Below are 27,579 nucleotides of genomic sequence, written 5' to 3'. Positions count from 1 at the left end.
AGACTGAACCCCCAGTGAACTAGATGGTTGGGGGGAGGGTGGTAATGGGGGGTGGATGGGGAGGGGAACACACATAAGGAAGGGGAGGGGGAGGGGGATGTTTGCCTGGAAACCGGGAAAGGGAATAACACTCAAAATGTATATAAGAAATACTCAAGTTAATAAAAAAAAAAAAAAGATCATGGAATACTAAGCAAGATAAAATTAATTATGCACTTTCAAACAAACTATATAAAAGGCAAGCAGTCCTCCGTAAGGGCACCGCTCCATTTTCTGAGCTCATGAATAGTTGAACACTGTGAACTGTTTCTGTTTATACACAAAGCCATGAGGCCAGGGTCAGTCAGCGCAGTGGCTTATGGAGCTCTTGTCACTGTCCTAGCCAGGGGCAAATTGTGGCAGCAGGACGCTTAGAAACTGAAGAGTAGAAACTGCCTCTGGCAGCGTGGTGTTAACTGAGCAGACTGACAGCTCAGGAACTCAAATTCGAGGATTTTTATATACTAAATATTTCAATAGAGTTGAGTCGGATTTTTTTCAATTCAGATTTTCAAGGTTTTTCTATTCAAAACAAATCATATACTATTAATGACCTCTAGAGGGCGTACAAATTCCTCATTGCCTTGCACAAAATCAAAGCCTAGCGAACAGCAGCCAAACCTCCAGTGGGCGCTAAAACCAGCCAGGCTGTCTTCTCGCTGACTTTTTACTAAATCTAATAAATATTCAGTAAATTCACCATGAATATTTCAATGCTGGTAATTATGTTCTTATTGATTTGACTTCACAAACCTTTACTGCTTCCTGGTAAAATATAAAATTTCCAAAGCATATAAAAGCATTTTCCCAACCAGTGTTTAATTACAATTATGAGTTACAGTCATGTTCTTTTATTCTTTTTTTCCACACAATTTATTCTGATCACACTTTCCACTCCCCTATGATCTTTACTCTTAATACTTTATGAATACAAGAATTGATTACTATCCTGATTAATTCAAAATTAAAATGTTACTGGTTCAAAAGTCAAGTCAGGCTTCTGCATTCCAATTGCAAACACTTCCTAATTATGATGTTAACAACTGTGTTTCTCTCTCTGAACCTCAGTTTACCTGCCGATTGAAAACAACAATATCAGCCCTCTAGCGCTGTTGTAAAGATTAAACGAGAAAATAAAGGATAGCACAGTACCTAGAACAGAGTAAATGGTTAATAATTTTAAATGCATGCAAGCACTCTTCTAAACACATTATGTGTATTAACTTGCAACCACTGTATAAGGCCGACAGTGCTATCGTTAGTTAGCAGATTAAAAAAAGGCACCCGGGTATGGAGCAGGTATAATTTGTTATACAGCTAGACAGTGGGCAAGTGGGACTTAAACTCAGGTACTCTACCACTCTGGAATCTGTGCCCTGAGTCACTGAAGCAGAATGCTCCTCAATAAACATTAGGATCCATTAGGCATGGTAGTCATTGTTTTTATTTTCGTTTTCTACATGAATTATTATAATGTAACTAAGCACTCCAGCCATTAATCAGAATAAATGTAAAAATATCAGAAAATATTTTCAATTAATATAGTAGCACTCTCAATAAATTCACAAGGGAACATAATGCGATCTGTAAAACTTCTGACGGAATTTTATTAAAAGATTGAAGTCCAAATAAATTTACAAGAAAAAAAAGGTGAGGTTTCCTGCCACAGTTTGATAGGAGTACACTATTAGCAAAGGCAACACACGGTTTGACCACAGGACATGGAAGAAACCCACTGGTGATGACCAGGAAGCCTTGCTCCTGCAAGCTTTCATAGGACTAGAAGGTGCTGTACACTGTCTAGTTGCTGCTGAGGGAAAGTCATCATCCGCCTCACCCAGCTGTGAACCCTGTGAGCTACGCTAATGACTGGCACGGCGACATATACCCATGATGCAATAGTGACACAAATGTTAGGAGGCCAACAAACTGCTGTCTGATTCGACCGCATGCCTGATCCACAGCGGAAGCACATGCCTGGCACTGAAGATCTGGTTAGGAAGTGTGCAAGCCTAGGGACAGGCCTAATGCTATTAACCTGCTAAATGGACATAATAACAAATGGCCCTCTAAATCCATAGCCATAGAGCACTTATCTTCATACGCATAACAGTTCTCCATCATCAGTTTCTCTGTGCAGTGAACAGAAACTCACAACGAATCAAAATACAAAGAATAAGTGTCCACAAAGGGGCACCATTACCATCCCCAACCCCAGCCATAAATGCAACATCAATATAACCTCAGCCCCAAACTCAGGGACCATCAGAGAAGGAGGCAGAAAGATGTTAAGAGCAAGAGGTCAGAAAAGGACCAAAGTACAACAGTGTCTTCAGGCCCACTGCACGCATGACCTTACAAGCAGCTGTGCTTACCTGCATAAGACCTACTCAAGGCCAAGCCGATCAATACTCTAGTGTGGACGGGGAGGGGCTCAGGACCCTGCATTCCTAAGTAAGGAACTACTGATGGTTGATGGCTTCTGTAGGAAGGAGAGTCAGGTGTCTTCATACGGTAGGTCAACTACTCTAAAGTGGACACCTTCACACCCATGGGTATACAGACAGCACAAGTGGGACTTCATGAGTTATTAAAACAAAGCAAAACAGAAGGATAAAGTTAGGAGGAAGTGAGAACTAGAAGTCATTAGGGCAAGATGGGAAACTAAACATGATCAAAATATTAAATTCTCAGTTAATTAAAATATATTGAAAGTGAAAATCAACTTTGTTAAAGATTTACTTCTTTTTATGTGTATGGGTGTTTTGCCTGCGTGTATGTCTGTCACCATTTACAAGATTGGTGCCCCTGGAGACCAAAAGGGGGCACCAGATCCCCTGGAACTGGAATTACAGATGGTCATGAACTGTCGTGTAGGCGATGGAATTAAACCCAAGTTCCCTAGAAGAGCATCCTGGGTTCTTAACTGCTGAGCCATCTCTCCAGCCCCAAAGATCAAGTTTTAGGAGACAGAACTCCAAGTTTAGCAGAAGCTCAGCCTCCATAAATTAAAGCAGAGCAACACCAAGGAAGACCTCCAACTTCAACTGCAGACTTCAACGTGCATAAAACATGTGTGTGCCAACACACGTGAACATGCATATACACAGGCACACACATCTATATCCACATGCAATGAATTTCAAACTATGCAGAAAGATTACCGGGGAGAAAATGTAAGAAACTATGCTTCCCTCAAATGAGCCTTAACACTAATAGGCAGTCATTAATAGCCAAGTCAGGATGTAAAATAATTTAAAACAATTTAGGAATTCACGTTTAGGAAAAACCTGCTTGTAATATTTTAATGCTGAGGGCTGGATAAATTCCTGCATCCATAATGGTTCCCCACTTTGCCACTTATTCACTTCTTAGCCCTTTAAAGAGCTGTAAATTGGCATGTTGTCATCAGATCAGCCTTCTCTGGAACACGTGGAACCCATCATTAGAAACCAAAATGACCACGGCACAGGCAGGCTGGTCTTCGGGTCGCTCTGTGCCTTGGTCCCTCTCTCAATGCAATCCTCTCCTTAAATGCCACCAGAGGAAATCTGTGCAGGGACTTCCTTTGTTCTCATTTTTTGAAACAGGGTTTCTCTGTGTAGTCCTGGCTGTCCTGTAACTCAACTGTAGACCAGGCTGGTCTTGAACTCAGAGAGTTCTACCTGCCTCCGCCTCCCAAGTGCTGGGATTAAAGGTGTGCTCCACCACTGCCTGGCACATTCACATTTCTTATAAGACATCCTTACACACCCACATCCATTTATCCTAGTCACCAGCACAATACCTGCGGCACATGGCACCCAGCTCAGAAGCAGTTAAGTGCTGCTCAACTGATTGACCAAATCTTATTTATTTATACATCCCATGAGGAAAATCGTGATCTCTTTATCTCCCCTAGGGACTGTTATAGTGTCTGAAATAGTATATTTTTGGTTTGCGAAAGAATCACTTTCAATTTAGATGACATAAACACTGTCCATGCACTCAAGAAATATTTGTCAGACCCAAGCACACTGTTAGGGATTGGGGGTATGAAAGTTAGACAGACAGATCTTTAAGAAGTCAGACAATCCCAGTCAGGAAAGTAGCAGTCAGAAGGCAGGGTGAGAAGCACTTGGGAAGAAGTATACTAAAGTGATTAGGGGGCTGGTGAGGCTGCTCAGTGGTTAAGCACATGGGTTGCGCTTCCTTAGTTCAGTTCCCAGCCAACCACATGGTGGCTCACAACCGATAAAGGGCTGTGATGTCCTGGCTCCACGGAAGAGCACCTAAAGAGAGCACGGCGTGCTCCCGCCAACCATGCTCTGTGTAAGTTTCTGTGGGGTTTTACAGAAACTGTCGAGAAGAAAGATGAAGAGCAAAACCAAAATCGGACAATCTACACATTGCTACTGTTTCAGTTTTCCAACTTGGTGGGGGTTTGAAAGGGAAATTATCTGGGATATATATATATAAAACACAATGTTGAGTCTGCATCTGTCTGCTGTGGGCCAATGGATGAATTGTTGGTTAAAATTTCATCCAGTGAAACTGTAAGTCAGACAGTTTTAAGACTCAAAAATACAAAGAGATTATTTTCTCAGGTCCTTACCATTTTATAAAGAAGAAGGATTTACATTTAATTTTATTTTTAAAACAGTCTACCTGGCATGAAAATTACTTTGAGTTTAATCACATGCTATAACCAATGATCCTACATTAAAACTTTGGATATTGAGAGAAAAAAATGTAACAATCTAAAGATTGGCACACCTTAAAGACATAATACTTTGGTTCAGGGAAATGGCTCAGTAGGTAAGGACTCTTGCTATCAAACTTAAAAAACTGAGTTCAAGGAGGGCGGGGCTGAGTTGGATCCCATATAGTAGTTGGAAAAAAATGACTCCTGAAAGTTGTCCTCTGACCTCTACATGTACGCACACACACATGGGTACACACACACACACACAATAATGTAATACTTCTAATAATAACAAATATATTCACATGACATCTATAATAATTATAAGCTATGTATTTTATTGACATGGAACTTAACATATATATGCATATTGTGTAGCTATACATCTAAATATGCACACATGTATATAGACATACGTATGCAACAATGCATATAGAAAAGAGGTTAATATTTCATTCTATCCCAGTGAGTTACTTAAACCTAAACACAAAGCCAATACATCTTTCACATTCACTTGTTTTAACCAAAGACCTCAGCAAAATGCATTTAAGAGGCATACCATTTTGTTTTTAGAATTATCTTATGTGTATAAATGTTTTGCCTGAATGTATATATGTATGCCACATGCATGCCTGGTATCCAGGAAAGTCAGAAGAAGTTGCTGAGTTCCCTATAACTGGAGTTACAAACCATTGTGAGCAACCAGGTAAGTACTGGGAATCGAACCAGGGTCCCCTCCAAGAGCAACAAATGCTCTTAGCCATTTAGCTATCTCTCCATTCCCACTAGCATAATTTTAAGATCAATATCTAATCTAAAAATAAAGACGCAGTTTATTAGAGTCAAAAAATACAATGGATTTTCAATTGTTTTGGATTGAATTATTTTGTCACCATTTCTAATATATGCCAGTACATTCTATAAGAGAAACATTAATTCTGGAAGCTGCAATGGCAGAAAATACTTTAATGGTCTTAACCAAGTCTCTTAGAGTAAGACTTAAACTACCCAGAGAATTACCTTCATCTCTATTAGGTAGAGGGAAGGGAGCAACCAGATAACAAATGTCCTCGGAAAACACAAGTGGGGAATTTTTTTTTAACACTTTCCCTATTAATAGATTGGTTTCATTAGCTCTAGGAAAAGCACGCCTGCTTTATAAGCAGCTGAAGTGTTTTCATGGGGGAGAAGTATTTACAAGCAGTTTATTAATAATAAAAGTGGTTTAAGAGCAAAATTCTTCCTACACCCTGTTTATTGCATACTAATCCTGCAGTACATGCCAATTTCTATACAGTTCAGGAGACAAGTGGTAGCAATGTGGCAATTATGGAATTGCTGTGGATTTTAGACACACAGCCTCCCTTACAGGTTATTGTTTTAACCAGGATGCTTTCAGAGTGAAAGAGAGCATTGAGAAGTCTTTCATAAAAACAGGTTATCAAAAAAACAAAAAACAAAAAAAAAAACAAAAAAACAAAAACAGGTATCAACCAGTACTACTCGAGACAACCAGAAGATATTTAGAAAATATCATTCTAATGAATACCACTAGTAGAGGTGGGAAAATATGTGATCCAGGCACATATCTGTGTGTGGGTGTGCACACTCATGCGCGCTCACACAGAGGTGGGTATCTCCTATCATTACCCGCTTTACTGAGCCAGGCCTTTCACTGAGCCTTAAGCTCAGCTAGGCGGTCTGACCAGAGATTTCCTGGACCCATACATCTCGAACCCACAATGTTGGGGTTACAGGCATGCGTGGTCATGCCCAGATTTTGTGTGGGCGGTCAGGAACTTGAACTCAGGCCTTCTTGATTTAACAGCAAACATTCCAACCCAATGGGTCATATCTCCAGCCCTTTGGGATTTTTTCTTAGTTAGTGTTACAAACAAAACCCCATGAGAAAGGAAATAAATAACATTTTCTTACCAAGATCAATGTATTTAGGGTCCAAGGGTGTGCCAATAGAATTGCAAAGAACAAGCACAAACTGTAACCAGATAAAAGAAAAAAAGCATATCAGGATTCTTGTAAGAATATCAGAGCTCTTGCTTGTGAACAATACAGGACGTGTGCGTCACATATCATGCTTATCTTTCCCAAGCATCAGTAACCTGCAAATAACTGATAAAACTTCAGTACAAAGAAAAGCAGGCCAAAGGAAAGATCACCTACAGCACTGACATCACAAGCCATGAGTTACAATGGAGGCCGATTTCTCACATAGCAAACAAGGCGGTTTTAGGACAGCACAAGGTGAGTGGTCCAGCTGCTTCTCCCATCATTTACCCTTCTAAAGGCCCAATGCTCTAGCACCGCCACACACCCTCACTTCCCCATCTATCCAGCCACGCAGAAGCAAGCCAAAGTAATCGGTTACCGTTGCACCAAACGTCTCCATCTCATTCTCCTCCTTTGAAGCAGTATATGGACAGTATGAGAAATTCAGAAAGGCGCAATTAATTCAAGAACAGTGGCTTATATCCAAACAATCACGAGTGATATTAGGAAAAACACAATGTACACTTTATGTTATGCTGTTCTAAGTTGGAAATTTCACCTTAACTATTAGTTGTTGAATCATGTACTAACGATACTGTTTTACTTAAATGTTTTCCTAACAAGCTCAATAATTTCATATTAATTGTGTGTGTTGTTTACATATTTTCCTAACAATTCTCAAACACTGTTTAACTTTATAAAAGTAATCGTAGCGATAACAGACTAAATTCTTTCCATCTACTACTTAAAATAGGTTTGTCTGTTGCCTTAGCATAACACAAAAATGTGCTTTAACATTCCTGCTTAACAATCATGTCAGTTTATAAGTTTCCAGAATCAAATACTGCACAGGATTTCTTAGGAAAACAGGCACTCTCCCCACTTCCTACTCGGCAATGCAGTGATTCTCAAGGCGTCTAAGGCTTTGACCCTTTAACACAGTTCCTCATGCTGTAGTGAGGTGGTTGTGGTGACCCTCAATCAAACAACTATTTTCAGTGCTACTTCAGAACTGAAATGTTGCTACCATTATGAATTGTAATTTAAGTATCTGATATGCAGGATATCTGACATTCAACCCCTGTGAAAGGGTTGTGCTACCCCCAAGGGGTAGGACCCACAGGTTGAGAGCCGCCGCTCTAATGCTTGTTACTTATGTCCCAACTCTAAGCAGCATGCTTTTTGTTTATTGAATGATGGTTGGGTCTTCCTTTTGGTGTTTTTTGAGACAAGATTTTATTTTGTAACTCACGCTGGCCTTGAACCCTGGCAATCTTCTGCTGCAGCTGCCACAGCCTCCTAAAGTAGAATTACAGGCAGGAGCCATAGTACACAGCTTCTAGGTAGCATGTTCCCAGTGCTTCCTCTTGCTTTGTTCAGTCTACTATGGTACTCATTGCTTTCCCACTGTGAATCAAAAGTGCTTGGCTCTCTCCATCCACTTTCCCAGTGCCCTGTCCCACACTTCAGTGACCACTTCTTTCTGCTTTGAACATAACTTTGGTAGGAGCTTCTGAAGTGTGATGCCTCGGTGATTACATCACTTTGAAGACACAAAAGACTCTCAATGATCCCTCCACCACATCATGACTTCTGTTTTAGGCAGACTGTACTGTCCTTGTTAACATAAGCAGGTTTTAGGGTTATGGTTCGGGATTTTTCCCTGTGCTTCTCATCCTATGTCTTTATTACTAACGTGAATCTCCAACTATGCCCAGTTAAGCATATCTTCCTCAGGGGGTCCAGCATGAGGCAATGGGCTGACTAGATGCACCTGCTTTCTCCTGGAGCCTGTCCTCTCACTGGAGTCGCGGATACGCCTCTAAGTGGGCAGCTGATACTCTTTACCATGGGACTGGGGCTTCTGGGCTCTCTCCTCTCTCTTAGTTTATTCCTATTTGCTGGCTTTTACGCTGAAATAACTCCTTAAAATAGGTACGTTTGGAAGGAAAAATATTGTTGACCTTGCACATATAAAAAAGGTCAGAATTCCACTCTCACATTAGTAGTTTGCTTACAATGAGAAATCCTAGACAGGAAGTATCTTCCCTCAGAATTTTGAGGGCAATTCTCCAAGCATTTGCTGATGACTAGTTGAATGCCACCCTAAGGTCTCATCTTGTGAAATCTGCTTTCTCTTGAAAAGTGGGGCTGGGGTGGGCGGCACTGTGGGTTTGTGGGTTTGTTTTGTTGAATTGTATCAGTCTGACCCCCAGTGTTCTGAAAATGTACAATGACATTCCTTGATGTGGAAATGGTTTTAGTCACTGAGCGAGGTTTCTTCTCATGGAAAACCTCAAGGGAATTTTGTTTTCTTTTTGTTCTCCCTCCCTCTCCTCCATCTGGAGTGTGTATATGTATGTGTGCTCACACATGGGGTGCATATTTGTGCACATGCATGAGGAGGACAGAGGTTGACCTCCTCGTCATGGCACACTTTATCTACCAAAGCACGATCTCTTGCTGAGCCCAAGACTGGCTGATTTGGCTGCTCTGGCCGGCCAATTTGCCCCAGGGACTTCCTCTCTGAGCTCCCCAATGTGGGGAGTACAGGTGTGATGTATCATGAGAGCACACATTCACTTTAAATAAATAAATGTAAAAGGATTTTTCTATAATTCTAGTTTTGGTTCTTAGGTTTAATGTTATTATTCATTTTTGAGATGATTATAATGACATCATTTCTCCCTCCCCTCCAAACCGTCCCATATACCCCTCCTTGCTTGCTTTCGAATTTCTAGCCTCTATTTTCCTCAGTCCTTATGTTACATACATTTGAGGGGTCACATACACAAAGATATGTGTATATACATATATTTATTTTACATGTATGGATGTTTTGTCTACATGTATATCTGAGCTTCACATACGTGCAGTGCCCATAGAACCCACAGGAGGGTACTAGATCCCCTAAAAATGCAGTTATAGGCTGTCGTTAGACACCATGTAGGTGTTGAGAGTCAATGCAGGTCCCCTGGAACAGCAGCCAGTGCTCTGAACCTCTGAGCCTTTTCTCCAGCCCTTATTTTTTAGTCTTACTTGGTGACCAAACTTCGATCTTGGCAGATGGCAACAAGACTGGGTCTCTGTCTAGAGGGACACCTGGGTACTTGCTTGTTCCTATGTCTCTTCTGTGGTTTCTGTATGTTTTCTTGCCTGCATCACATCTGGTACTCCCAAACTGTCTTTCCTCGACCAAGCATGCCACCCTGTGCTGCTCCAGCATTCTGTAACAGTTGCCTCTAGCCACAGTCCATGAACGTCCTTCTTAGGCCTGCTGATGTGATCCCCCTGGCTCACTTGCTCTCCAAGCTCCACATGCTGTTGTCCTTACCTCTTTCCCCTATGGGCCTGTGACTGAAAATACTTGTACTGCTACTTTAGTTTGTTCCAGGAAAACAAAGCCAAGTGCGGCTGTTCAAACAACCACCTTTAACAAAATCTCTGTTCAAAACCCAGCTCATCTTCTTTTCAAATACATACTTTTGCAATTTCTCAAATTGTTAGCATGCTTTTTTAAAAAAATTATTTGGGTAATATTTTTTATTTTGTGCTATGAGATTAATTTTTAAGGCACTATATCTCAAAATGAAAATAAATTTATCCAAGTCGAAAGCTACCAAAACTCATGTAACTCCATCAGTATTTCTGCTAGACATCAGATAACCATTTTTCCACCCATGACATATTTCAGAGGCAAAAAGTTTCGGTATGGAAGCAGTTAGCATGAATTGCCAATGTCTGGCTGGTAGGAAAAGAGAATCGGAGATACAGAAAGAGGTTCTGACAGATGTCCAGGAGAGCCAGTGTTCTACCCTCTGCAGTGCCCATGCTTGAGAAGGCTGGTAACTAGAGCCCCAGCTCTGCCCACTGCTAACAACACATCAGTAACTTAAGATACCAAAGGGTCCTTACCTGAGGGTGATTTTCATCAGCTTTTGTAGCCAAAATGCAGAAATCGCCACACGTGGTGATAGAAATGAGACTCTTTACATATTTAACATATTTCTCATTGTTTTTTGTGTCCCAGAAAACAACACAGTACTCTGGACGATCGGGTCTGGTGTACGCATAAACCACAGTGTTGGAACAATAGCCCCACTAGGGATGAAGAAAGGGGAGGAACAGAAGTGGGGAGGAAAGAAGAAGGAAGATAGACTATTTAGCTTGGGAAAGAAAAATCACATTTTTATTTTTGAAATAGTCTAACAGTTGCTGTTATCAAGGCTAAAAAAAAAAAGATCCTACTGAGAAAATTCTAAAAGTCACAATAAAACACATTTTTAAAAGCATGTTCTACAAAAATAAACTTAGCTTGTCTAACTTTCGTTATTTGTAAAGGTTAAGTTTCAGGGGTAAAATTTTCAATAGTTAATCCCTGCTTTGGGGATGGTCCAGAAAGTGATCAACTTCTATTAAGGGCAAATTCTGGATCTCCAAGACAAAATTCAAAATAGATACTTTGTCTTTTTCCTGTTCATGTTTTTTTTTCCAGAATATTTTTATCTTTCTACATTTCATCCAAAACAAAATACAGATGTCTCTCCCTCTCTCTCTCTCTCTCTCTCTCTCTCTCTCTCTCTCTCACTCTCACACACACACACACACACACACACACACACACACACTTGCTGAGGAATAATCATGTTCAGGTCTTTTGGCTACAACTGCTCACTGAACGTCTACATCACAGAGCCCATTGGGAACAGAGCATGTACACTCTCAGCCTCCCTCTGTCTAGTGTGCCAGGACACTCATGGAGTCTTAATCATCTGTACTCACGGCCAGCACTATGCTTATGCTATCACTAAAAGGTCAGTCGTGCTCATGTCCGGCTCTCATACCACTTACTAACATCAACTTTGGCTTTCAAAGACTTCAGTTTACAAAAACAACATTATAAAGATACAATTTTCCCAAACATCCTTCCTCCGTTTCCGTGTCATAGGCATCATACATGACTAGGACACATTTGTCACAACTAAGAACTAGACTGCACACTCGTCACTAGCTTTGCCCTAACGTCCTCTGAGATCCTAGAATCTCCTGGTGGCCATGTAATCTTCTGCTGTCATATCTCCCTGGGCTCCTTTGGGTTCTCACGGTTTCTCAGTCTCATGGTTTCTCAGCAGAGGACAGAATTTTAAGTCAGGGTCCTTCAGTTTGGATCTGTGTGATCTTTTTCCCGTGGTTACATAATTACTGGTGTGTAGAGAGACCACCACTGAACTGTCATGACATGTCCCCTCATGTCATATGAAGATCTATGACCTCCACATGACATCATGGAGCCGGTTAACCCTCCTTCGCTTGGCCAGAGTGCAGTTTGCTAGCTTTGCCACTAAAAAGCCCCCTTCTTTTTCTCTTTCCAAGCTAGAAGGTTGGGAGACTGCTCCTTCTAGAGAGGCAGTATGTAATTTAGAATACCTCTGTAAGAAAAATCTGCTTCTTCCCTTCCATTTATTTTTTATTCAAATAACTATACACATCCGTATCAACTCAGAAGCTCTCCTTTCATAACAAGCTATAAATGAAAGCTACATTGTTCCTTTTTATTTATCACACACACTGATCACAGCCCAATTCTGGCTACTGTAAGCTATAGTGGGCTGTCTACCATGTCATCCTTTCACATCAGAACACTTCCTGGTTGCCCAGCACTATAAGATGCTCCATGCGTATCTTACATTTCCTCTACCCTAGTTCTAGAACCAGTCATTCCTCCAAGGCGTTTTGACCTTTAAACATTAAATACATAAGAGCAGGCCCTCTTCCCCCTCTGCTCTCCTGCTGTGCTAGCTGAGCTGTGTCTGTTGTGTGTGCTGTGTGTGCCGTGTGTGCTGTTGTGCTGCGTGTGCCGTGTGTGCCGTGTGTGCCGTGTGTGCTGTGTGTACCGTGTGCCTTATGCATATGCTCTACCTCTCAGCCACAGTCTAACCACCTCTGACCCTCTGAGGTTCTCCACAGCCTCTCACTACATATTGCAGGTCGCCCTCAAACTCACAACCCCTTTGCCTTCATCTCCCAGCAGACGGTAATATGAGCATGAGTTACTACGCCTAAATTGCATAGTAATTTTCATAAAAATTACTCCAAGCTTGTTTTAGATCATGTATTGTTTATCTCATTTTCCTCTTCTGAGCCACTCTGCCCTTCTCCACCCTTCCCCATGCCTTGGGAGGAAGGGGTGATTTCTATGAGCTCTGTCCTGTGGACTGCTCTGCTATGTGGTTCTGTTGAGGTTTGTCCATGAGAAGATACAAGGAAGAGGAAGAAAAAGGATGTTTATTCCCTAATCCCCCTGCCTGGCAGCCATGGCCTGTGCCCATGGGTTCCAGGAACACTGTTCCCCTGCCTTGCTCTGTGAGCCCAGGGCTTTTGATAGCATTTGGGATATGCTAACCCTGCCCTGTTCTGTGAGCCCAGGGCTGCTGATGGCATCTGGGATCTGCTAAGCCCTGGTGCCTGCTTTATCTCCTTTGCTCTTCCTTTCATCTCAGCCACACCCTGGAATGAGGCCTCTGTTACTCCTGTGAGTGTGTCATCTGTTTCCAGAGAGGTCTGGACTCTTAACGCCATTTTAACCGATTCAAGTAAAAGCTGCTACTTTTAAGAGCTTCATACACATCTACTAGTTTCTTGCTTAAAAAGCTACAACAGGTTTAGTTTAAAAGAACAAACAAAAAACCACACTGTTTTATAACTGCTCTTAATACCTTATAATCAGGTCGGATATTTGCAAAATATATAAAGGAGTCAACAGCTAGAGCAATCTTCAGTCCGCCCCCTTCCCAGGACAGAGAGCACATCTGCTTTCCTGGAACTTTCAGGGTGCCTAGATGCTGTGGGGAAATGTAAATTACTATAATGAACATATAAGGTTTGAATGTGCCAATACTACTCCAGAAAATTCTAAAAATTAAATTTATTAATAATACCACTGAGAAGGACAATGTATATTTATGAGAACAATGCTTATATACTAGTATCTACCATTTGTGACTCATTGAAATAGGTTTTCTACAAATAAATAATCATGCCAAATATGGCAGTGAACACCCTTCAGAGTCAGGTGGATTTCTGTGTGAGACCAACCTGGTCTACACCCGAGTTCCAGGACAGCTAGGGCTACATAGTAAGACTCTGTCTCATAGGGAAAACAAATAGATCACTTCACAATAAATTATAACTGAGAAATTTAGGACAGGCAGATATCTGTTTAATATCCAAAGACATTTAAAGAATCATATTAGAGCCCAGAAATATGAACATAAAGTAAACACATTATATAAAGTACTAATCAAGTTAGTGATTTAAAGGAAACTTTATTTGGGTCATAGAGAAAATATCCTAAGTAGCTATTTCCCGGCAGTTTCCTATGTCAAATGTTTAGATTTCTAAACTCAGATTATAAAGTGGTGACTATAATAGAAACTTTAAAAACACTCTTAGACACATGCTTAACATCTGAGCCTGCTGCACAAATGTCCCTCAGAGCAAGTGTGGCGAGCCGACTTCCTGCCCACTTCCCTGCTCACAGCCTAGCCTGCTCTCAGTGGGGAGACACTCCTGAGTGTGTTTACCTCGCCAAACGGTGTGTAAAACTGCACGATGTTGACGTCCTTGTCCTGGGTGACTACTTTCTGGGAGCCTGCCACAGCTAACACACTGCCAATGTGGTTCCACTGGATGCCGACCACATACATGCCCGTGTCGATCAGCACTGGGTCTGGTCGAGAGGGAGAGAACCACAACTTAACCTAGAGAATTTGACAGTCTGAAAAATGATTTTTAAAATAGTTGTACATTTCTCCAACTTAAGAAACAAAAGATTCCTTACTTTGGTCATTCTCGTGCCTCATTATTTGGCATCTCCCGTTGTCAAAACAAATTGCCAGGCATGGGCAATCGGGCTCCACGTAGCCTTCGGTGCCATGGTACCAATGGATCCCAGCAATACTGATCGCTCCGGTGACGTTCACCAAGCAGTTCAGTTTCATTTTCATCTAGGTACAAGTGGTTAGCTGAGGTTTAATAAGTGCATTCTAAAATGGTCAATTTAATCTGCACAGGTATTAAAGGAAGATGAATGCGAACAGACTTGAAATCTTCCCAGGGACGAAAGCTTCAGGGCTTACTGGTTACAGAACCCAGGTAAATTACTTCTCTGACCTTCGTCTTTCTCCGAGGATAAAATAAGGACAAAATCACAGAGAGATAAGTCAGGTGAGGTAAGCTTGTTATCCCAGCACTCCAGACATTGAGGCAGGAAGATCTCAAGTTTGAGGTAAGCTTGAGCTACATAGCACGTACAAGGTCAGTCTCAAGAATATAGGAGACCTAATCTCAAAATATAAATTAAAAAAAAAAAAACCTACACTCAACGCTCAGAGTTTTTAATGAGACTCAAATGACAGTAGGAGATCATGCATTCAAGGCCAGCCTTGCTATTCATAGCCTGGGCTATGGAGTGAGATCATGTCTCAAGAAAAAGAAAGAAAGGTAAGACAGGGGTGAGGAGAGGAAAGGGAAGGGAAGGAAGGAAGAAGAGGAGAGGAGAGGAGAGGAGAGAGAGAGGAGAGGAGGAGAGGAGAGGAGAGGGAGGGGAGGGGAAAGGGGAGGGAGGGAAAGAAGGGAGGGGAGGGAAGAGGGGAGGGAAGGTGGGGAGTAGAAAAAGGTGGGGAGAGAAGGGAAGGATGGGGGAAGAGAGGAGGGAGAGGAGAGGAGGGAGAGGGAGGGGAGGGGAGGGAGGGGAGGGAGGGAGGGGAGGGAGGGAGGGAGGGGAGGGAGGGGAGGAGAGGTTTTACTTCCACCAGGAGTAAAATTCTTTCTCACAAACAAGACTGACCTATCAATAGATAAGAAATCTATCATGGCTCCACTTCAAAGCCAGAACTTTCTCCAGATCATTCTGCCCAAACTGACTGCTTCCTTTCCAGTTGTGGTGATAAAATACAAAAGCCATTTGATGGGAAGGGGCACATGTTAGCTCATAGGTCAAGGGTGCTGCAGTCCAGCACAGCAGGAAGGTAAAAGCAACAGGAACTCTAAGCACTTCCAGTCAGGAAGCAGCTGGAGGGGTGTGTGTGTGGTGTGTGTGTGTGTGTGTGTGTGTGTGTGTGTGTGTGTGTGTGTGTGTGTGTATGATGGACACTAGCCCAGGGAACGGTCTTCACTCAATCAATCAGAAACACTCTTGGGGCTAACCTAATCTCTACACTCATCAGGAGTGCCCAGAAGGTTGTCTCCTAGGTGATAGCTGACCAGGTTGACAAGCAACACTAACCATCATACCTGCTCGATTTGACTGAATTTTCTCCCTTATATATTAAATCGGTTTTGATTCTTTTCACAAACAAGCTCCAGTTGCTACAAAAATATCTTGGGTACCCTGCATAAAATCTCTGATCCAGGCACCTGTAGACTTAAAAAGAAACATACACAGCCTATGACCCTTCTCATTACCCTTCAGCTTCAATGCTCTGTCCTCCTGTCTCCAGCAACGGGAAATCAGGACTAAAGCTGCACTCTGCTACATTAATTCGCCCTAAAGGAACTAAACCTGGGCTAGTAGAAACGCTTGCCTGGCAGTCAAGGAGCTTTGCATTAGACCCAGTGCCTGCAAGACTGAGAATGGTGCAGGTGCTCCTTCATCCCTAGAACTCTGGGGGTGGAGACAAGAGAAGCCAAAATCCAGATGTGCAGCAACTTCCAGCCTGGTCTACATAAGACCCTGTCTCAAAACAACAACTAGCCCCCACCCCTGCTTTGGTTTATTGCTGTAAAGAGACACCATGACCAAAGCAATTGTTTTTCTTTTGGTTTTTCAAGTCAGGGTTTCTCTATGTAGCCATGGCTGTCCTGGAACTAGCTCTATAGACCAGGCTGGCCTCAAATTCAGATATCTGCCTGCCTGTGCCTTGTGTGTGCCTGTGCCTATGCCTGTGCGCCTCTCTGTGCCTGCCTGCCTCTCTCTCTCTCTCTCTCTCTCTCTCTCTCTCTCTCTCTCTCTCTCCTCTCTCTCTCTCTCTCCTGCCTCTCTACCTCTCCCCCTCTCTGCCTCTCTGCCTCTCTGCCTCTACCTCCTGAGTGCTGGGATTAAAGGTATGCACTGCCAATGCCCAACTCCAAGGCAACTCTTATTAAAAAAAAAAAAAAAAAAGATTTGATTGGAAGCTTTTTATAGTTTTAAAGGGTTAGTCAATGATCGATCATCATGGCAGGAAGCAAACAGGCATGGCACTGGAGCAGTAGCTGAGAGCTTTAAATCCTGATCCCCAGGCATCAGAGAAAGAGAGAAGAGAGACTGAGACAGAGACAGAGACAGAGACAGAAACTAGGCCTCATATGGGTTTTTGAAATCTCGAAGCCCACCCCCAGTAACATACCTCCTCCAACAAGGCCACACCTCCTAATCCTTCCCAAACAGTACCACCAATGAGAGACCAAGCATTCAAATAGATAAGTCATGGGAGCCATTCCCACTCAAAGCATCACACCACCCCACCCCCAAAAACTAAGATCTGTCTTTTAACTTTTAAAACTGTTTAGATGATTAGAAAATTAAAACTGAATTGAAGACCAATTCTATAAATTATTGTCACTATCATAATAAAGGCAAACATATATAAATGACATCTAAAATAATCATAGAAAATTATGCATACAATATACAAACACAGAAAGTTCTAATACAATAATGAATATATACACTTACTATAAAATTTCCTTGATTATCATAAATGTGTATTTCTCCATTTGCCATTCCAAAAAGTAGGATCTTACTATCTGCAGACCAGGTCACATGGCACAGCTGAATTCCCTTCAGGTCTTTACCCCAAATCCGATTCCCTGAAACAAAGCCGAGCCACTTATTACCAGCTCAGAGCCGTGGTCCTCCAACAACTGCTTTCGAACACCAATTCCCTAATGCGCTCTCATCCTTCTCACAGTATGCATGCAGTCCCTCCACTAACTTGGTCAATATTTGTTAGCATTCATGTAAGCTCTATCACACTGAGACCTTCCAGCAGCGGCTGTTTCACACTGCCTCCTGTCCCTTCCACACTCAAGGCAGGGAGGGCCTCACTCCCAGTCAGGTGAGTCATCTACTCTAGAGAAAACACAGCTCTCTCAAAAGCAGCTCTTCGTCCGCTCGCACCCTCCAATATCCAGAGCATAAGGAACCCAGGCTGGGCCCTCTGCTGCACCAGCGCAGTGGGAAAGGCAGCCCTTGGATGAGCTCCTGTACGAGCCGGCCTCCATCCAGGCCTGTGATCAGCCCCTTCCACAAAGCTTGCCCTCGAGATTATCCCCATTTCTCTTCTTAAACTCTTCTCTCCAAGCCTGGCTCATGCATGTTTAAATAGACATCAGACCCCTAAGCACCTTGAATACAAACAAACAAAACAAACCCCTCCCTCCCTGCGGCTGGCACTGCCCTATTTCTACAGTCCCTCCCAGCCACATTTTTGACTTAATTACAGGTGTAGCAGGTCTCCCTTCCTTAAAGTCCCCTCAGTCCTCCAGTCTGCCTGCTGCCACACAGCTCCCCTAAAACGTCCTGTGTGAGGCTGGGACAGCCTGATGCTGAGGCCAACTGACAACGGGCCTCCTCCTACTCTTTTCCTGTCTTTTTGGGCCACGCTCTCCTTCTTGATACTCTTTTCTTCCACCAGGTTTAGGGTTTTGTCTCCAAGACTTTTACTTTCAGTGTCTTTTCTGAAATGCTTTTTTCTCCTCCAAAGCTACTCCTTAGCCCTGAGACACTCTTGTGTCAACCCACCCACCTGTGGCTAATGCCTCAGCACATGCATCTCCTCCTCCAGGAAGTCCTCCCTGATCTCTCCCCATCTGCCTTCCACTGTTTCTACAGGTTCCTGTACGTTCCCTGTTATAGCGCTCATGTCATTACCACTGGCTGCTGACCAGTGACGGCCTATGACCCAGGGTCACTTCTGACACAGGTCAGGAAGGTTCCCACTGTTGAGCCATGAGCGCCTAAGCTACAGTTGCTGCTTTCGAGGCTCTCTGCTATATCAGGTAACACAATGAACACAACACTGAATCTATGACAGGGACTTCAAACCGTTTCTGTCAGGCTGAGATGCAGACTCACAGCAGGCGCAGCCTCACTGGGGACTATAATTTGAAAGAAGGGGTATTTTTGGCTATAAAATATGACGATATGTTCTGCTCAACTTGAAATACAGATTTTTCTAATTTTATACTTTTGAAACTAAAATCTATATTTCTATACAATACAATGCAATACAACATGAAATTGTATATTTCTATACAAATAATCAATATGAAGATCAATTATACAAAAGCCATATTTAAAATGATGCTGAGAAATTAATTCAGCTGTTTTCAGTACCACTGTAGGGAAGTGAAACAGTAGATTTGTCTTGAAAATACTTCCAGGTCGGAGGTAAAACACCAAATCATATGGTAGTCACATAACAGATGTTTTTTCCTTAGCATCAATTTTTCAATCAGAATGATAATTAACTTAAATCTTGAAAGGAACTGAGCAAATCCCTGTCTCTGGCCAATGTCCAGTGAATGCATTACCGTCTACCGAGCCGACAATCACAGCTCCATCTTCATACACAATGCAGATCTTCTGTCCATCAGCGTTCCAGCTCATGCTGCGAACCACCGACTTATTGCGATTGTTGATCATCTCCTCGTACCAAGAACCTGTGTTCACAAGTTAAAAACCAGTCAAAACCTTCACCTTCATCAGGTCAGTAGTCGGTGACCCACACCTTTAATCCCTGCACTCAGGAGGCAGAGGCAGGCAGTTCTCTGAGTTCAAGGCCAGCCTGGGCTACAGAGTAAGTTCCAGGACAGGCTATACAGAGAAACCCTGTCTTGAAAAAAGAAAAAAAGGAAAAAACAAACCTTTCACATTTATCAGCTGGTGCTTAAGGATTGATAATATTTTCTGGGCACTGTCATGCATAGCACCAATCCTAGCACTTGGAAGACTGAGGCAGGGGGATCATAAGTTTGTGGCCAGGCCGGGCTACATATAGCAAGACCCTGTGAAGGAAGGAAGGAAGGAAGGAAGGAAGGAAGGAAGGAAGGAAGGAAGGAAGGAAGGAAGGAAGGAGAGACAGACAGACAGACAGACAGACAGGGGTATGGGGGAAGGTAGGGAAATGTTGCTAACTTCTAAAAACACACATTATTGTAAAGTGTTCTATAACCTAAAACATTTAACTTCAAAGCCTTCAAATCACCACAAACAGGCTTGACACCGTATTATCTGTAATTGCTTCAAGATTATCTTAGAACATATGACAATATCCCTCTCTTATTTTATATTTCTCTCTTCTTGTCAATTAAGGAAATGAAATTGTGTTTGCTTTTTCAGGGCGGAAACAGATGATTCTTCTAAAAGTTCAACTTTTCCTACTGGGTGATTTATTCAGACAGTGAGGAAAAACAACAATAACAGCTTTACATATGTGCATGAGCTCCTGTGATGACTAACTATTACATTAATTATGATTAGAAATACAAGCATATTATTAGATAAAACAACCTGATTTTGTAATTTTTTAAAGATGGCTTCAGAGTGATAACTCAGCAGGGAAGGGTGCTTGCCCCCAAGGCTGAGGACCAGTGCTCCATCCCTGGAACTCACATGACAGGAGAGAAATGACTTTTAAACATTGTCCTTGATCTCTGCACATGCATTGTGACGTGTTAGGCACACACGATACACATGCAGAGGCACACAAACACCTCTGGCTTCACAGTCCTCTGTACTCACCCGCACATGCTCCCACCAGATGGCACACATGTACACATAATTAAAAGTAAATCTTTAAAAAACAATTTGTAACTAGGGTGTCCAGAATCTCTTTACAAGTGTACATATTTAACTAAGCCTTTCCAAACCTTAAGAAAATAGGTGCTCTGAGTTGTTTTACCAATAAAAGAGATGCATCTCAGATGATCTTTCTCTTCCTCTCCCCTCCCCAACCCTCCCCTTCTCCAACTCTCAGAGACAAGAGGCTGTGAGTCATTCAGCAGACATGAGATAAATTGAATCCACAACAGCAAAGGAAGCTAAGTGGTCCAATACAGGAAATACTATAAAGGATGTCTTGCCTTTGATTTCTTCATAAATATTTTTATCTAATATTAACTCCAGCTGACCACTCAGGAATTGTTTCTTATTGGAGATCGGGGGAGGGGGGTATTTTATATGGAAACTATTCTAAGTGTCTCAGTTCATTGTAGCAATGTCTACACAGTCACCTAACTCACTTTCCTAACGTGGGGTAACAGATCAAAGAGCAGGATGGAGCCCTCTTGCTGGCCACAGGTCTTTCGCAGAGATGCTATTTCCCCATCCAAATACTGTGCTCAGACTCTGGACTGTGCAAGATCAAAGCAGCTCTCCTCAGCCAGAGAGATGGCTCAGTGGTCAAAGGTGCTTGCTGTCAAGCCTGACAACCTTAGTCTAAGCCTAGGGTCTCCCATGATGAAGAGAATCAAGTCCCGCAAATCGGCCTCTGGCCCCCACATGTGTGGCAAATACATATATACACAAACGATAAATGTTTTAAAGTTTTAGCATGGCTCTCACAGGCTAGAGAGATGATTCAGTAGATAAAAGGACTTGTCTGCCCTTGCAATGGACCAGAGTTCAGGTCTCAGCACCCCCACAAGGCCATTCACAGTTATACAGCTTCAGTGGATATAACACCCTATTGTGACCTCCAAGGCTACCTACACACAAAGAACACACACAGAGAGAGAGACAGAGACAGAGAGAGAGAGAGAGAGAGACAGAGACAGAGACAGAGACAGAGACGTTTTAAGCAGCTGTCCTAATATACCTTTATACAGCATCCAGACAATAATAAGCCCATTTTGATCACTGGTAGTCAACTTCTGATACTGTTCATTCCATGTTACAACTTGAACAGCACCTAGAACATTAAAAAAAAATCAGAAACTCTAAGCTGACTATAATTTGTCTCAGAGTTGTATCTTTGTGTGAATGAATACAGGATGTCAAAATCAATATAGTTTATACAGTCAGTCTCAAATGTTAAAACTTAAACATGAATATTAAAACTTCATGGGATGATATTACTAATGTTACTAATTGTCTGCAACAATGCAAAATACTCTGTCATATGTACCTCTGTCTCCCACCTTCAAAGCCCCTCTCACAAGCAGCCAACAACAGTGTCATGGAGCTGATGTGGAGCAGATCAAAGGAGGACTCCACACATCCTTGGGGTATTCCATTTGCTCTCCATCGGTATGTCCCATAATTTACTTTCTTTTTCCCTTCCATGCCAGTTTCCCACTCTGATCACACTCTTGAGTACATCTTAAGCCTCTAGGTTCTAAGAATGACTAATTTCATTTTCTTCTCCCTAAATACTTTAGTGTGTATTCCCTAATGATAGTCTCTTTATAATCCATACTCCAAATCAGAAATTAACACTGAAGAAATATCATCTAATACAGTCCATTCAAATATCATCAACTGTCAAGAAGTGTCCTAAACAGACCCTTGTTTTTCTCACTCTAGGACCCCATCTAAGCTCCTTCAGTTCTGTCCTTTTAGTATCCTTTAACTTAGACTCACAGACCAGATCCTTTAAGAGGGTAATATATTTATTTAAAATTCCACAGACAGATAACAAAATTTTATAATGTACAAATTAATAGCCAGGATTTTTTCAGATTTATCAGAGATGATATTTAATTTCTGCAAAAGTGTTGGATAATATCCCCACTGTCATATTGGGCATCCAAATTATAGCTCAATAAAAATGATTACATTCAATGCTATTGTTATTTAAATAACAGTATTTAACATATTTGTTTGATATTTCTACACTAAGTAGATGATGACCTAAACGTCTAAATGGAATTAAAAAGCTATATGAAGCCGAGTGGTGGTGGTAGCATATGCCTTTAAATTCAGCACTTGGGAGGTGGAGGCATGGGATGTCTCTGAGCTTGAGACCAGCCTGATCTACAAAGCAAATTCCAAGACAGTCAGGGAAACCCTGTCTGGGAAAACAACAAACAAACAAACAAACAAAATGTTAAATGACTCACCACTATGGCCTTCAAGATTCTGGTTCATGGAAAGGTTACTAGGGGCGGCTAGACCCCTCAGTTTTGAGTCATCTAAAACAATCAAAAAGAAGCCTGTGATTAAATATATAAAGGTAAAAGATTACAAGATTCTGACATATTCATGAGAAGGGTGTGTCTGTGAGATGCTATAAGACTTTTTAAGCTCTTTCTCCTGCCCTGACTTCCTCCTGGTGCAATTATGAGCAATGGTACAAAGCTATCTTGCAAGACATTGTTCTATCAAAATGAAGCAAAGAGCACCATTAGCTCAATGTATTAAATATTCAACCACCATTATGTAATATTCTCCCAAAAGATCGTAAGTGGAAATGTATAGGACATAAATTAAGATCTATAAAACTTATAAGGGATTAAATAGTGGAGATTTTAGAATCTAGTTTTTACTGTTTCCCAGAATGTCATGGTCATCCATGCATTCATTCATCCTTTCATCCGTCCATCCATCCATTCAAAAACCGGTGATATGTACACTGTGTCTAGGCACTATGGGAGATTCTGGCTATAAAATAAGCAAAGCAGTCCTTTCCCCTTTCAGAAAGCTTGCATTCCATGGGAGGTAGAGGGTCAGACATTACATACATACAAATCCCTTTTAAAACATTAAAACTTTGTAATGACAAATACCATAAGCAGGTATTATAATTTGGGAAAGTGGAGGCAAAGTCAGAAACAGTAAGAAAACTGGACGCTTTCTAAAGAAATAATAGCTGAGACACAACATGTATGGCAAAGAGATGCTGGGAGTGGGCGGTCTCCCAGGAGAGCAAACAGCAACTGAAAAGGCTCTGCACCTTTCAGGAACCAAGAGAGGGCCTTGCAGGCAACAGAGGGAAGTGACCACACATGGAGCTGCAGTGACAGCCACAAGGAAAGTCAAGACACCTTTGAAGGAAATTACTAGAATTTTACAGTTTATAATCACTTAGAAAATGTGTTAGACATAAAACAGAGCACTTAAAAACATTTATTTTAAATATACAAATGTTATGATAATCTTGGGGATTTGTGAAGATGAGGACTATAAAACTCAATCCTTAAGAAATCTACCCTCTCAGATACTATGAGTGGGCGAAAAGATGGCTCTGTAGTTAAGAACATTGGCTGTTCTTCCAGAGACCCAGGCTCAATTCCCAGCACCAACATGGCAGCTCAGAACTGTCTGTAGCTCCACTTCCAGGAACTCTGAAACCTTCACACAGACATATATGCAGGCAAAACACCAATGCTCATAAAACAGAAAGAAAGCATTTTTTAAAAGACATTGTAAGGGGTTGGGGATTTAGCTCAGTGGTAGAGCGCTTGCCTAGCAAGCGCAAGGCCCTGGGTTCGGTCCTCAGCTCCGAAAAAAAGAGAAGAAAAGAAAAAAGAAAAAAAAAGACTTTGTAAAAAGAATATTCTTTATTCTCAAAGCAGAGAAAAATTCAAGTGTTCTCTAAACACTATTTATAGACAATATAAATACACAGTCTAACACTGCACTGATTAAGAAAGAATAAATGTTAACCTTGGTACGGTGGAACATACCTTTAATGCCAGCACTCAGGAAGCAGAGGCAGACAGATCTCTGAGTTCTAGGCCAGCCTGAGTGAGTTCCAGAACAGTCAGGGCTACACAGAGAAACCTTATCTTGAAAATCGCCCCTACACACAGTTCTTAAGTGTGTGTGTGTGTGTGTGTGTGTGTGTGTGTGTGTGTGTGTGTGTGTAAGACGAGAGAGAGAGAGAGAGAGAGAGAGAGAGAGAGAGACTTTTTAAAAGATCAAGTGGAAATAAAATCTAGCTGGCGTGAGAACAAAATTCTGACAAAACTGATCTTACAAAAAAACACTTTACCAGTAACCACTGGATCTAACAGGCTTGATAAAAGAATGTACCATTAAATAAAGCCTCTCCTATAGAGAGGGCCCAGTCAGCGAAGTACTTGCTGTACAAGTGTGAAGACCTGACCTCAGATCCCCAGAACTCACACATAGCACAGGTTTTGGAGCATGCGCCTGTAATCTCAGAGACAAGACAGGAGGCAGAGACAAGATAGGTCCCTGGAAGTTTCTAGGCCAATGAACTGGCCTACATGGCAACTTCTCAGGCTAATGGGAGGGAGACTCTTGTCTCAGAAACAGTGGCAGTAGGGGCTTGAGAGATGGGTCTGGTTAAGAACACATGCTGTTCTTTAAGAGAACTAGTGGTCAGCTCTCAGCACCTACAAACTATCTCTAACTAGTTGCAAAGGGAAGCATCCAACACCCTCTTCAGGCTTCCACAGGCTCTACATGCATGTGATACAAAAATACATTCAGGCAAAACACACATACACATACAAACAAATCCCTTTTAAAACATTAAAACTTTGTAATGACAAATACCATAAGCAGGTCTCACTGTACCCCAGACACTTTTTCCTACCAATTTTCTACATCCTCACTGGTGATGATCACTTACCTGTCTGTGTCTCTAATCTCAAAACTTTCAGTAATCCGTCCTCACCGCCACATGCTATGAACCCTTGGTCCTTGTTCCAGGATATACATTTCAGCTTCACATTATTGGGAACAGCGATCTGTAACAGGAATCACAGTGATGCTAGCTTTTCACAAAGGAGTTGAAAGATCACCACAGAAAAATGAGCTATTATGAAAACAGCTGTGGTCCCCTTAAATGTTCCAAGCTCTAGCATTCTATAAAGAAGTGCACATAAAGGAAGGTGATTGCCAAGGAAGCCATGGGGGGAAAATCACCTCATGAATTCTTTAAAGGCGGGAACTAAGACATAAATGCGTATCGCTGCTCTCACTTCCTTTCCCACACCACACTTATTTTTTCCTCTCTTAGGGCAGCCTGTGATAATCTATCATCTGGATCAACAAGTGGCAGAGGAAAAGACCCAGCAGCGTTTAGTGATCACTGTTTATCACTAAAAAGAAACTTGGCGTGACTGGAATGTGGAAGAATCCTGAGAAAAAACTGCTGCCTCGGCCAAGAACTACCAGGCCTCAGAGACCCGCTAGAGGGGGTAGGTGACGGGAAGATGGAGAAGCTGCTGGGACAGCCGCCCCGCAGTCCTGGGAGAATGCAGGTACAGGCAGGATACAGGAATGGAGGCGGGCGCGATGGCGGTCCCCAGGAGAAACTCACTTTCTTGCTCAAGTAGAAGAACATCGTGGGAACTCGGAGAAGATGACCCGCAGCGGCCAAGGCCCGCTATACATAACGCGTTCTACACCTCCATTTGCGAGCACCGGTGTCTCGGAGAAGCTCCCGTCGCCTGGCAACCACCGCCGCCCAGTCGCATCCGGGGCGCTTAGAGGACTTCCGGTGTGGCCTCCGGCCTGGTGCTGGTTGTCGTGCGCCTGCGCGGGCGATGGGGTTGCTGTGTAGTTGATGTTAAGTTGAGGTCGACCGGCTCTTCACTGCCACTGGGCCTGTATCTCGGCTTCGAGCCTTTCTGCTTTCAGGTTAGCGACCTGCCATCCTTGTCACCCCCAGCGCTCTCCTTTCATCCCCGCCTCTGTGCTACACTACCACGCTACCAGCATGCATCAGGTGTCAGTATGAGCTAAAGTATGAAGCCCCTTCCAAAAAAAAAAAAAAAAACGGTCTCAAGAATTCTGTGTTTTCCCTCTAATCGCTCCACCCGACCCAGGCTCGAAAGGAAAAGTCGCTTGTTGCATTTGGTAGGCTGGCACCATCGGACAAATAAAAACGCAGTGCAGATGTGCCTTTTGAGGACTGCATTCTTTAAAGGAACTACAGAACTCTATGAAGCACTTTAGGAGTCGGCACGATCATTTTGCGTTTGAATGTCTTCTTAGGGTTCCTATGGCTGTGACAAAACACTAGGACCTAAAAGCAAGTTGAGAAGGAAAGGGTTTATTTGGCTTACACCTCCATATTGGTGTTTATTATCTAAGAAAGTCAGGACAGGAACTCAAACAGGGCAATAACCCAGAGGCCGGAGCTGATGCAGAGGCCATAGAGGAGAGCTGCTTACTGGCTTGCTCTCCATAGCTTGCTCAGCCTGACTTCTTATAGGACCCAGGACCACCAGCCTAGGGATGGCACCACCCACAGTGGGCTGAGCCCTCCTCCACAATAATTAGTTTTTTAAATGTCTTACAGCATTTTTCTCAAGGATCCCTCTAGTTTGCGTATCAAGTTGACATAGGACTAGCCAGCCCAGAATCCTTAAAACACCTTAAGAATTATGTCAAGAGTCCTTATAAAAGGAGTATGTGTGACCTTTGGGTCATGAAAGCTACAACTGCCTTGTGGCATACCCTCCCATTTAATATTATTTGAGGTGTTAGGCCATTTCTGTCCTGAGAGCAATTTTTCCATATATCTCTTAATTTTTATACATCTTCCATCATCACGTGTGCACATACATGGAAGCACATGTGCAGACCAGAGCTCCACATCATGTACCATCTTCTCGAACTCGGCCAGCTCATTTTCTGAGGCAGGATCTCTCAGTAACATTGGAACTTACAGTGTGGGCAAGACTGCCCAGCCAGTGAACTCCAGCATCACTTGATCCCACCCTCAACCCTGGGGTTATGGGAGCAGCACAGCTAACCAGGCTTCTAGGGGTCCTGGGAGTCCAAACACTGTCCCTCATGTTTACAGCAAGCACTTCACCCACTGAGCCATTTCCCCAGCCCCCATTGTCCTTTTTGGGGTATCCTAATGTTAACAGAGTTCCCACAT

The 27,579-nt window shown here is 42.5% G+C and overlaps 1 protein-coding gene across 2 annotated transcripts in view; it reads right to left on the bottom strand.

Moving 5' to 3' along the window:
* Wdr35 (WD repeat domain 35) overlaps window positions 1–26,166 on the bottom strand; it is a 51,425-nt gene extending 25,259 nt beyond the window's left edge. Inside the window, exons 1-12 of one of the 2 annotated variants that reach the window (XM_032907455.1) lie at window positions 26,008–26,166; window positions 25,315–25,432; window positions 22,835–22,906; window positions 21,592–21,684; window positions 19,307–19,435; window positions 17,448–17,581; window positions 14,571–14,736; window positions 14,314–14,459; window positions 13,447–13,572; window positions 10,646–10,831; window positions 7,110–7,142; window positions 6,659–6,719 (exon numbers count right to left, since the gene is read on the bottom strand). In XM_032907455.1, coding sequence (XP_032763346.1) covers window positions 6,659–6,719; window positions 7,110–7,142; window positions 10,646–10,831; window positions 13,447–13,572; window positions 14,314–14,459; window positions 14,571–14,736; window positions 17,448–17,581; window positions 19,307–19,435; window positions 21,592–21,684; window positions 22,835–22,906; window positions 25,315–25,432; window positions 26,008–26,031 — 1,288 coding nt within the window. In that variant the 5' untranslated portion in view covers window positions 26,032–26,166. The remainder of the gene's footprint in view (window positions 1–6,658; window positions 6,720–7,109; window positions 7,143–10,645; window positions 10,832–13,446; window positions 13,573–14,313; window positions 14,460–14,570; window positions 14,737–17,447; window positions 17,582–19,306; window positions 19,436–21,591; window positions 21,685–22,834; window positions 22,907–25,314; window positions 25,433–26,007) is intronic. The other variant, XM_032907454.1, reaches the window with a different exon arrangement.
* Between the last annotated feature and the right edge of the window lie 1,413 nt (window positions 26,167–27,579).

Source organism: Rattus rattus, chromosome 7, assembly GCF_011064425.1.
Source record: "Rattus rattus isolate New Zealand chromosome 7, Rrattus_CSIRO_v1, whole genome shotgun sequence".
Classification (NCBI taxonomy): Eukaryota; Metazoa; Chordata; class Mammalia; order Rodentia; family Muridae; genus Rattus; species Rattus rattus.
This window is presented reverse-complemented; position numbering and strand designations above follow the sequence as displayed.